Raw genomic sequence first — 12248 nt, 5'->3', positions numbered from 1 at the left:
CAATTATAGGAAAAATTACTATCACTGATTACAACAGTGGTCTTTCATCTGTAGACTTATTATTTTTAAAACCACACTAAGTATTTTAGAAATTCTCTTTGTTCACATACTACCCTTGAAAGAGTTGTTTTGTTTAATAAAGTTACCTGAAACAGATGCTTAAGAGGCTTGGAAGTGAGAGGTTAGTTCAGAAAAATCTAATTTCCACTGAGATGAGAGAAAGTTTCTTAAAAAAAAAATTCTACAGTATTTCTAAAAAGCTACATAAAGCAGAAGAGTGTGTTGGGGGGGAACGCTTCACTAGGACCCAAACAACCATAAAGCAAGATTTACAGCTTGTTACAGAATGGCACAAATTAGCAATTAGACGTTATATGCTGAAACACAGGAGAATATGGGGCTGCTACCTTTCAAGCTTTTTGTTGAAGGAAACAATGAACTTTTCATAATAACCCTTTTAAAGCTGTTATTCCACATTGAGATTGATCGAAGTAAGAAAGAAAATACGAATGCAGCTGGAAGGGAGACGGAGACGGGGCAGGTTATATCGATGACTCTGAAAATGTTGCATTTAAATATGAAAATCACAGCTGCACTTGAATTATCTAGGATTCTAAATCTGAAGACAAAATTACCACCCAGTGGTACCTAAATCCTCATGAACCACTGGAAGACATTTATTAAGAGTAACACCTAAAATTCTTATAACGCAAGCCCTAGAACGAATGATGGAGGAAACAGTGTCTACAAAAGACTAGTTATTTGAGGCAGATCCTGTTCTGGGCATCCTGCTCACCTTTTCTCCAAGAATCATCAATGTTTCCAAGATAGGGATCCTGCACAGAACTATAATTCAGAGCCTCTTCTCAACTACCTAGTGATTTAATTTTTGGACTTTTCTTAATAACTTAATCAGATTAATTGAATACCTACTAAAAATGACTTGTGAAAATTCAATATATAAAAATCCACTTATACAAAATGAATGTACTGGACAGTGATTGGTTGCTGTAGAAGGATTTTTCACTATCAATCTTCAGGAACAGTTCCTCTAGTAAAGTTCAGGAACCACTGTTTGCTAAAGATATGTGGCTCGTTTGTTACTGTCTACCATGATTGGAAATGAGTAACAAACGTGCATATGTTAAGTAATTATGTAAATAAGATCACATATTTTAGAAATATTTCCAACAAAAATTGAAATTAAAGGATTTGCTCATCAGATTATCCTACTTAACCAGCAAATTGCGTTGAAGAGTTAAACATTTCAGCCTATCTATTAACTAAGTTTTCAGCAACATGTGCCCTTGCATGTAATACAGAATCAGTGAAAATGTTTTCCTACAGCATTTCATGTAAATAGAAAGATGCAATTAGAGATGGTTGACCTTCCCCTAGGTCTAGATCAGTTCAATAAGTAGTGAGAATATAAAGAAATTAGGTGTTGATATTTCAATACAACATGTAATATTCTGATCCTTCAATTAGGGAAAGGCACTTCCTTATCAAAACTACCTAAATTAAGTGTAATCACTAAAAATATTTACTTTTATATTGGGCCTTTTGCATACCAGAAACAATCTAAGGTTTTCTTCAAAAGTCTTGGAAAAGGGAGATTCTAGCTCACTGTACGTGTTTTATTTCTTAATCACTATATTATCACCACTATCTGAATAACATGGCTCAATATGTGAAATCAATTGACCGTACTTTTAAAAGGAAAAGTAAAGATGACTTTCATTTTTAACATTCACAATTTTAAGTAATTTTATACATTTCTAAAAAGGCTAAGAAAATCTGTGCTCTAATGTTAGCGGTAACTCCATTTTCGATCATCTGCCTAATCTCAGAGCAACTTCTTGAGGGTACAGTACAACCCTTGTTTGAACCCACTGCTTACTGGGTTTTGTCCACATTTCTGTCCTGCAATGCTCTGTAATCATCATCACTGGCGTCTGTCCAGGTTAGGTTCTCCAGTAAGCCAATTCTGAGATAGAGTTAGTGTGCCAGATATTTGCTAAGGAGTTTGCTAAAGCAGGCAGCAGGACTGGGCTGAACTGAAGAAGGGTTCAGAAGAACTGAACCAGGATGCAGACTCAGCCACAGCTCCAGGGAGCTGCAGAGCAGGAACTGTCTCTGGAACCAACCCAGCCTAGGCTGAAACGGTCAGGTGCTGTACACTTGCACCAGCCTGTCAGGGGATGAGGGCCGCCTGGGAGGGTAATAACCTTGGGTGAGGAACCTCTGCAGCGAAGACAGTCCTTGGAGGGGCTGACGGCTGGTGTGCTTCACTGACAGCACTCTCAGTAGCTGGGGTGACAAGTCCTTCCTGAAGAGGGGCCTGGGTAGCTCACGATGAATTTTCAAATTCAAAGACGCTGAGGTTCTCACACACTCTAGTGTGTGTGAGCACGGCAGCCACTCCTTTTTAAAACTCTCCCCTCTTGGCTTCTCCCACAGCTTTCTGATCTGCCTCCTTCTCCCTCTGTGACAATTTCACTTGTTCTCCTTCTCTTCTTTCCTGTGTCTTAATATGATGTCCTGGGCTCACAACCGTCCTCACTTTTTAGTTTTTCTCCTCGTTTGTTTACATCTTTCTGGGTGATCTTATCCAACACATATACATGTGGCAAATTTTCATTCTGCACATTCACTGCCTGCTTGACATTGTCAGATAGCCCATAAACGAATGTAACAGCCTTCCCTTCTCTCTCTTCCCCATGACTCTCTTCTCTTGATAAATTTTGCTACATCTACCCAGTCTCACAAGGCAGAAACTTACTGAACTTACCTCCTCATTGGCCTCAATTCCTCTCTCTCTTTTACATTCTTTCTACCACTAACCCCCCTCTGCAACAGCCCCCCACCTTGGCATCCCTTGGAGTCTTGCTGGAGAACACCATCCTGAACTCCAGCTCAGCTGCCCCCCCACACACACCACAACCAGGTCCACACGCTTACCTATCATCAGAGGGATCTCTCCTTTAAAAACAAAGACAAACACACACACAGAAAATCAGGATATGGGATACTCTCTATGGTTTGGTCTTGTCCTAGAAGCCTGCCTTCGGCTTTAGACATGAGTAACACACAATGCAGGTCTCCTACTCCAAGTCCATTCGCACATATCATCACCTTCTTTTCCCTTCCATCTTTTGGGGTGTTGGGCTCCTTCCTTTTTCCTCCCCAACTCCTCAAGCCCCAGCATGTTGAGCACCTTTGGCACTCCTACAGCAGTCTGGTGATATCTCTGCTCACTCAGGGCCTCACTTATCGCATCATACAAAAGTTCTCTGCTCTTGTGTCTTTGCTACAGAGTGTACATTTCTCAAAAGCAAGGACTGTCACATTTGTCTTTGCATTCCATGACAAAGATCAGAACTTGGCACATATCAGGCAGTCAGAGTTTACTGGAAGTTTATGGAACTGAACCGCATGTCTAGAGTTGAAGACACATGCTGGGTCAGTGACAAAAGCAAGACATTATGGTGATGTGCCCTCATTTGTTCTTCTGATTGTAAGGAACAAACACCTCACTCAAATATTTTAAATGTGGATTTATTATAGGATTGTACTAGAACTACAAAAATGAGGCCACTCTGAGGACCTATTTATTCTTTATGCTTCGCTTTGCCATGACCCATGTGCTTTATTTTCACTTGTTTCCAATTCTCTTGTAGATCTGAGCCTCACAGACCCCCAAGCTCCCCAACTTGCTTCCAGCCTCCTCTCTCTGCAACGCTTTGCATCCTCATCCCATTACTAATGCTTGTTTTTGAGACGAGTACATTGTCTTGTACATATTCTTGAGACCGAAACAACCTCATGGAACTTTCCACATCACACACCAGGTGATTGGCCCTGGTTTAATTAGCTGTGAAGCATGGGATAGAGAGGAGGGCAGAGTGATGTGGTCCTTCACCAGGAGCTATGGGTGGGGTGGTTTACTCTAAAGAGGCTGTGGATATGCAAGATATGGAGGCAGCCCTCAGTGAGCATCTGCTGGCAGGTGGAGGTCAAAGGACAGACGAGCACCTGAGCTGCCTTCAAGGAACTCACAATCCAGTCATGAATTACTGACTATAATATTAGATGGATGAACATGAAAAAGGAACCCTAAAAAAATAAAATGTTACAAGACTTCCAATGTGGTAGGATACACATCTTAAAAAATATCAATGAATTGCAGGGCTCCTGGGTAGCTCAGTCGGTTGAGCGTCTGACTTCGGCCCAGGTCATGATCTCACGTTCCGTGAGTTTGAGCCCTGTGTCGGGCTCTGTGCTGACAGCTCAGAGCCTGGAGCCTGCTTCAGATTCTGTGTCTCCCTCTCTCTCTGTCCCTTTCCCGCTCATGTTGTCTCTCTCTCTGTAAAAAATAAACATTAAAAAAATTAAAAAAAAAAAAAACAACGAATTGAAAAAAACTCTTGACTCAAAATATTTGAGCCAAAGAATCAGGGTCTGTACAGCTAGTGATGGAAGGAAATAGTGGAGATAGGGCGAGTTCCATTGAAGCTGAAGAGAAAGCACTAAGTTGTAAGGATCTGAGCTGGAAAGACGATTTAATGAAAAAAGCAAAAAGACTGGTCTGGAGGGTTTATAAATTGAATTATGGGAAGGAGAGAAAGATGGGAAAGAACCTGGGATGGGCTGGAGAGGTCCTTGAATATATTGGAATAAGAGAAGTTTTACCTTATTTTATAGGAACTGGGAGTCATTGGTGCTTCCTAGAAATATTCCAGTAATAGCCATCAGGGTCGACTAGCATTCCTGACAAATTCTAAGTTGGAAAGTTCTTACCACAATATTAGAGAGAGTTAATAAAAGAAAGCGTGATTATGGGAAGGCTTGAATTGACGCTGGGGAATGTGCAGAAGTAAAATGACCACAGAGTCACTGTGTGCATGAAGAAAACAGAAGTGCCATTTTAATTCAGTGTTTTTGTGTTTTATTGATAGCAATGGCAGTGAGTCCTTTCCTGGTGGTAAGGAATGTGGGGATGGGATGAAGTCTGAGCAAAGAGGTGAAGACATTATGAGTTGTGTTTACATAACATGTGACAAAATACATTTCTGAGGGATACAGGACAGTAATTAGAGAGAGTAAATGAGATTTAAGAAACTCAATATAGGGTAAAAGACACTTTGACATATTTTAAAATTATGAGAAGCAATCCTAAAACTCCTTATTGGGTTTTTGTGAAGATTAAGTAAGGCACTGCTTAGGAAAAAAGTGCTTAGCTCGGTACTTAGTAGTAAAGGGTCACTATCACCGGCTGTCAATATTGTTACTTTCAATGCAGCTTATGTTTCAGCGCATGTTGCTAATTCACGGATGCAGGCTGTGGGGGAGACCTTTGAGCTGCGCCAAGTCAAATGAATAAATCAACTCTGTGTCATGCAACAGTATCTACTTGTGGTTTTCCGGAGATTGAAGGCAATTTATTTTCTCTAATTTGGCAAGTGAGTAAGAGAAGATCTCGCATATCACATTAAAAGATCTTAACAAAATCCTATAAACAGTTCCATGTTAACTGTATGAGCTCTTAAATATTTGCTCACATTTTGAACATGTTATTCAATGCCAATTAACACCCTATTGATAATTTCTATTATTTAATCACTCAAAAAGTTACATTGGATTTATGTATGAAAAATCAAACTAAGAAGTCAATAGATTTAGGTATTATCCTACAATCTCACTCAGAGATAAATCTGTCATTAGCTCAGAAATGACTGACAAGCTGTTGAAGCTCTCTTGGTCCAGGAGGGCTATTTGATCAGATTAATATGGAAGAGGCAATTTGGTTCATGTCCCTAGAAGGGCACTGTTCAAATTACTCATTTATTAATTCTTAAGAGGTTAATAAATAACCTATTTTGAAAAAAAAATAAGTCACTGCAGGTAACAACGATGTCCCAGGCACATATAAAAGTTAATAGATGTATAAAGATGCATGGAAATTGCTGCGTGTGATTACTGGATCTACCCAAATCCTAGATTCTTCCCATCTGTGTCCATACTGGAACCTGATTGGCCCAGCCCCAGCTGAAAATAATTTTCTTGAAATGACACTCCCTCTCTTCTGCCAATTGAAAGTCTTAGCTTCTCTATAAGAACAAAAAATATCAACAAAATCTAAACTTGACCTCATTTCACACCTAAGCACATCATTCTGTTTCCCTAGACTCTTCAGTGGGCACATTTGCTTTTGTTTACTGCAGTTCTACACCTGAAAACTGACCCATATTATCGGATCGCTAAATACAGAAAGAAAATGTGAAAAGTCCAATATCATAATGATTCCATTACAGAGACATAAATATTTTGCTCATGGCCATGTGTGTAGTATTTACCACTAATCTTAAATTTCCACATCTCCTGGTAACCTTAATTTGTCTTAGCTTTTAAGAGATAGTAACAAAAGAAACAAAAAGGTAAGTGATCTGAGAATTACAAAGTCTATAAATACATGTGATTTGGAGAATCAGGTGTTAATGTTTGTGTGAGTTCATTCATTTTAATATACCAGTAAGAAATACTCTGGCTTCCAATCTCAAGTCACTCTTGTAAATAGTACCCTCTCTTATGCGGGCAGCTATGTGCCCCCCTGAACACCTGGTTAAGAACACGCTCACTTTGATGTGTGCTCTGAGCTGCCTCTCCTCCAAATAAAAATAGAAACTAGTTTGCAGCACCACACGGGCTCCAGTGTATTATATGAGCCTATCACTGGTTTCCTTTGATATCTTATCTATTCCATTAACTCAATAAAATAGAACGCAAAGCTGGGGACAAACTGTAGGAGGGCTCCCCTTGGAAAACGCATGCAAGACCTTTAAGCTGGGGTTTTAACTTATCTAATAAAAGCCAGTTAAATGGAAGCTAATACTTCATTTTTCACCTCCTTTATTAAAGATCGTAAGTACTACAACTGAGGAGTAGAGAAAATAAACATATAGAGAAGTATAGGTGGAGGCATTAAAGAGTTTGGCTTATCCATTTTTCTCAAGATTGAGGAAGCACTTAAAGACAAAACTCACAGACAAGCATTTTAAAAATCCACAACAAAGACTCTTGCTCCTCAACAAACACAGTAGTCCCTTCCTGGATGCAGCAATCCTGCTTGATTTCTTAGCAGAATGCAAACAGCTTAACCTAGCTATAATCAGGGAGGATGACACCTACCACTTCCTCCATCTTATACTTTTATATCAATTTAGTAATTCAGAGAAAAAAATAGATTGATTAATCCACTCCCCTGCTCTCCCACCACCCAAAGAAAATCAACACTAGAACTCAAACTCCAACAAACCAAACTAAAGGAAAGTGTTCCACCTAGAGACTGTTTTCATGAGGCAAAGTGGATGAGAGCTTATCTAGGAAATGAACATTATTTTAGCCCATCCTTGCAAGTTTGTAGCAAAAAAAAAAGAATTAAGCAAAAGGTATTGCCCCTAGTGTAATTAACAATGTTAATCTTCTTTTTCCTCTCTATGGTGATAAAGGAGTCATTTTTATATTTAATTAATGCAGAGGATCATTTTGGAAACTGGCTAATGAGCCTCTGATCACATTACCATGAAAATGTGCATTAACATTGCAACTGAGCAGGCCGTTTCATGTGTAGCAAATCCACTTTGTAATTAGCCCACTGTGAAATGAATCACGTCAGGGGGAAATCTGAGGGAACGAGTAGGCAGTGGGCACTGGGCTACTGCTGTGCCCACAGACCACCAACATCCCAAACGTTGTCTTTCATCAGCAACACTGTCTAAAAATAAAAGTAGTGGTGTGTCACCTCTGGGACAAACCGGGAGAACGAAAGAATAAACTTTATTTTGCCAAACAACAAATTTGGACTTGAGCAGACACCCCAGGGAAACCTGTTTAGATAAAATGGTGAATTAATGGAATTCTGTGAAAACTATGAAGGCTAGGGATGTAGTTTTTATTTTTATTCTGAAAAGCCCTCAGATATACACTAAAGGACAATTGAATTTACACACTTTCTCTTAGACCACAGATACTGTAATAAGCTCCCGAAATTAATTTCTAGCACAAAACATACAAAAACACACAAAACGGATCTAAGAACAGGTGATAAGAAAATCTCTTTATCTCTTTTTTTAAGCCAAGGCGCGTGTATGTATATATATATATATATATATATATATATATATATATACATTTTTTTTTCCTCATATAACACCAGGTCTTCCTCTTAAACCAAAGCAAACATTCCTAATTACCAAATAATTCCTCTGGCTAACAAGATTTTGCAAGAAACTTTTCCTGTCTATTCAAAATAACTGAGATCATAGACCTATTAAATCCCAATATTAATGTACCAATGATACATTTGATTTTCAAATGTCAACACTATTTCAAAATGAAAGAGGTGTCTCAAAATATTACAGTGTTACTCCTTATACTTGACTGACATCTTGGATCTCAGTGTTACTCCTTTTACTTGACTGACATCTTGGCAGTAGACACAAAAAAAATGTTAAAAAGAATCCCACAGGAAGTCATCTGAAGGGGGAGTGGCAAGGAAGCTGAAAACTGCTACCCAAAACCAAAATAAAAAGCCCCCAACGAGCAAGTCTGCCCTCAATCCTGAAATCTACTGAAAGGAAAAAAATAAAGCTAGCCACAATTCATTTACCATCTTTCAGACAAACACAAAGCCTGGCTTGTTTAGTTGCTGGTCTCAGACCCTGCACTCACCTGGGAAACTTCATACAGCAGTTTGTAGTGTTCCTCTCTTTTCTGAAAAGTGCACAAATTGCAGCCCATTCTAAGAAGCAGAGACAGAGAGCAAATCTTCTAATTTCCCCAGAACTGAAAGGCAAGTGAACTGAAAGGGAATCACCCTCCAGACTTGACTACTGTTTTTCATCAGTCACTTCAGCCCAGAAACACAGACAAACCGCTGTTAGCAGGAAGCACAAGCCAGGGTGGTGCGCAGCAGCATGCTCTTCGCTTTCCCTAAGTATCTCGCACTCGCGGATACACACACAGAGTTTCCAGTCAGTTCATGGCAACACTCCCCCTGTCTCTGCATCAGTGCACATGACTACACAGATTCCAGCTCATGAATATTAATAGTGCCTCATTGATTATTTATGACAGAACATGTTAGCAGGGAGGGGTGTCATAGCTGCTGCTGATGACAGATGAATATTCACTAATTAAGAAGCAAATGTAGTGTGGTTAAACAAAATTCACTTGTGTCAATACCATCTCTGTTTATTAAGGATACAGGGATGAGCATAGGGCATTTCAAAAAAGAACATACACTTAATTTCTCTGTTGATGTAAGGTTTTAATATGGGAATAGGAAATTCAGAAACAGAAATACACTTAGTTCACATCTCTACGTTTTGCAACAATGAGGAGAAATATTTTCAGCACTTAGTAAGTCTAGGGGAGGATGAAGAGGAGTGATTATTTGCATTTACAAAATAAACACAGAAGCAAAGGAAAATTTAGGGAGTGATGTGGCAAAGGAACAGAAGATGGGGGCTAACATTCAGTTTTAATTCTGATTCTACCAAAAAAAAAAAAAAAAGTGTAAAGACCATTACCTACCACAGAGGAAATAAGGCATATTTTCTTAGTCTAAGTAAAGAAAATTTAAGCAAGTATTAAGAGATAATACTTGTACAGATAATAAATATTTTAATTAGGTAATAAAGGCATATCTATTGAATATGAATTTGTAGCACTATAAAGCATGTGGATCTATATTTAAAAATCAGATGAATACAATGCCTTTTCTAAGAAAAAAAATTCAAATGCATATGGTATTTATGCTAATTTTATTAAAGTCATATATAATATTTCAGAAAGCTGACACTGGCAATATTTAAATTGTAATGTAATGCACAATGACTCCATTTATGATTCTATATTTAGAGTTCATAATGTACAAAGGTGAACACAGACTTTTAAAAACTAAGCTTGGATGTTTAGATAATAAAAGTAATGCATTTAATTTCACACTCTCACAAATACATACATTGTATTGCAAGCTGGCAATTTTTGTCCCTTAAAGATATACTAGAAACAGCTAAAGCGGGGAATAAAAGAAAATTCCTTTTGTTCCTATTCTGACTTACCCACAACCTCTGCTAATTAAGAAGTATGTCCTTGTTCCAGCACATCTTTAAACTGGACAGGATAGCAGGTGGGTTCCAAAGCAAAAATAATTACTTGGAAACTGATGACTCTGGTTTGGAATTACATTGGATCTTGAAGATTTTTAATTGCTCGTCACTTATGTGTAGCTACTTTTTGGGGTCCAATTTCCTAAAAGCGCTTTGTCAAATGTTTAGAATCGATAACAGGAAATGATTCTAATGAGTACTAATTGTTAACAAATTGGCTTTGCAACTAGTAACACCTCAACACCAGCAAGTAGCAAGGGGATGAGCAATCATCTGCTGCTTATCAGTCCTTTCCCTTGGGATGTAATAATCCGATTTTCTGGGCCTAATTTCACCTAACAGCCTGGATGGAAGCCAAGCTGAGAGACCTACATGAAAGTGGCATCATAATTGGGAACACTGCATACGAACAAAGTTCACCAGGACTTCCTGAAAATTAGAAACCACTTGTAGCAGATATTAATTATGTTGATCCCGTTACAGAAAGAATGTTTTCAAGGAGGTATCTCAAAGGACCGTTATGGGCATCACTGGGGGGCAACAAGCAGAAGCCATCTTCCTTAGGTGCAGCGGTAAAAAATATATATTTGATGCTTTAAAAAATGCTACTTTTCTCTGAACCTCTATCACTACTTCCAAGGAAGTGTTCTTCCGCTGCAGTTCACATCCTTAAAGTGAGCACTGCCTATTTCTTTGGAGGATTCTGTATTGCTCAACTGTGAAAGAGTTAAATGATATTCAGATGCTTAAATTCTGTGCTTTAAAAGGAATTAGAATGCAGTAAGGCAAGGATGGTTCACCTATTCATCAGTGAAAGTGTTTGCTTTTTCTACTTCTAAAACTTCTTCATGAGACAGGTTTTGAAAGCTAAGTAGGAAACCTAATTATTAAAGCTACCGTTGCTTGTTGCAGCTTTCTTCTCACAATACTTTGTAGTTCACTTTTAAAGAAAAGAGAAACAATTATAAGTCTAAAAATATTTTCTCAGTCACCAGAAAGTAAAGAATGAGCATTCCAGTGAAGTCAGTAATTTCAAATTGAAGTTATTCATTCAGCAATTTCTCCTGACCATTTGCTTTATTCATTACTGGTGCCCCTGTTCTATTGTTTCTATTTCAGGAAGCAGAGGTAGCTTCTTTAATCATTTATCACGCGCTGCCCGTGGCCCAAAGACTCTGGAAGGATTCCATCTTCTGCTATTAATGGGATCATTCCACAGAATTGGAGAAAAAGGGAATTCATAATTCCAAAGTTCCCTGAATTTCATTAGCATGTGAGGCTTTAGGTTTTCCAATGACTACACTGCAAAATTTTGTGTTAGAATATAAAGTCAGAAGTACATAGGGGCAAATGAGTTAATCCGAACAATGTTTTAAAAATACAAATGGATTAAATACTATCTTCTTGGGTGGTAGTAATATGGGATGTTATAGCTTAAAAATACGCAGAGAATAGATGATCACCTTTCCAAGTATCTGTGCAAAAAAATTCATCAAAAACATTTGTTGCATATGTATTTCAAAATATACTTCTTATTATTGCCTTTAATTTGTGTTAGTTTATTCCCCCAATGTGTGGTGGCATACAAAATTGGACACATGTTCCTCAGGATCTAGACGGGCATATAAGAGGGCTAAATCAGAGGTAAATGTAAGGAAGGAATCTAGCATTTTTCTTGCTTTTCCTATATAGATGGTAACACTGAATAATTAAAGAATAGATGAGAGTTTCTCTTACAGAATTATTCCAGTGAATAAATGAAGAAGGAATGATAGAACATACCCATGCCAGAAATCCTTAAACTAGATACTGAGAATTAATGGCTGCTAACATCACACACACACACACACACACACACACACACACACACACACACATACACACAACCTGATAGAAGAAAACGACACTGCTCTTGAAAGAGCCTTTCCAAACATGAGTAAATTACAGGGAATGCAGAGAATAGAGAAGTATATTAAACTATACCACGGAGATGCAATCAGCCAAATTCATAGTGTGAGCAACTTGACATGGGTACATATTCCAATTTTTGAGAGGGAGAGGCAGAGGGAGGGGAGA

General features: G+C 38.3%; 1 protein-coding gene across 2 annotated transcripts in view; it reads right to left on the bottom strand.

Annotated features, from left to right (window-relative positions):
* PDZRN4 (PDZ domain containing ring finger 4) overlaps positions 1 to 12248 on the bottom strand; it is a 372961-nt gene that overhangs the window by 132325 nt on the left and 228388 nt on the right. The window contains exon 1 of one of the 2 annotated variants that reach the window (XM_043563341.1): positions 8731 to 8946. The exons of the other annotated variant lie outside the window; for it this stretch is intronic. Within the exon in view, the coding sequence (XP_043419276.1) occupies positions 8731 to 8799 (69 nt within the window). The 5' untranslated portion in view covers positions 8800 to 8946. Of the gene's footprint in view, positions 1 to 8730; positions 8947 to 12248 lie in introns of those variants that run through there. 2 annotated transcript variants of the gene reach the window in all.

This window comes from Prionailurus bengalensis, chromosome B4 (assembly GCF_016509475.1).
Source record: "Prionailurus bengalensis isolate Pbe53 chromosome B4, Fcat_Pben_1.1_paternal_pri, whole genome shotgun sequence".
NCBI classification, from domain to species: Eukaryota; Metazoa; Chordata; class Mammalia; order Carnivora; family Felidae; genus Prionailurus; species Prionailurus bengalensis.
The sequence above is the reverse complement of the archived record's forward strand: the minus strand, read 5'-3'. Positions and strand labels throughout refer to the sequence as shown.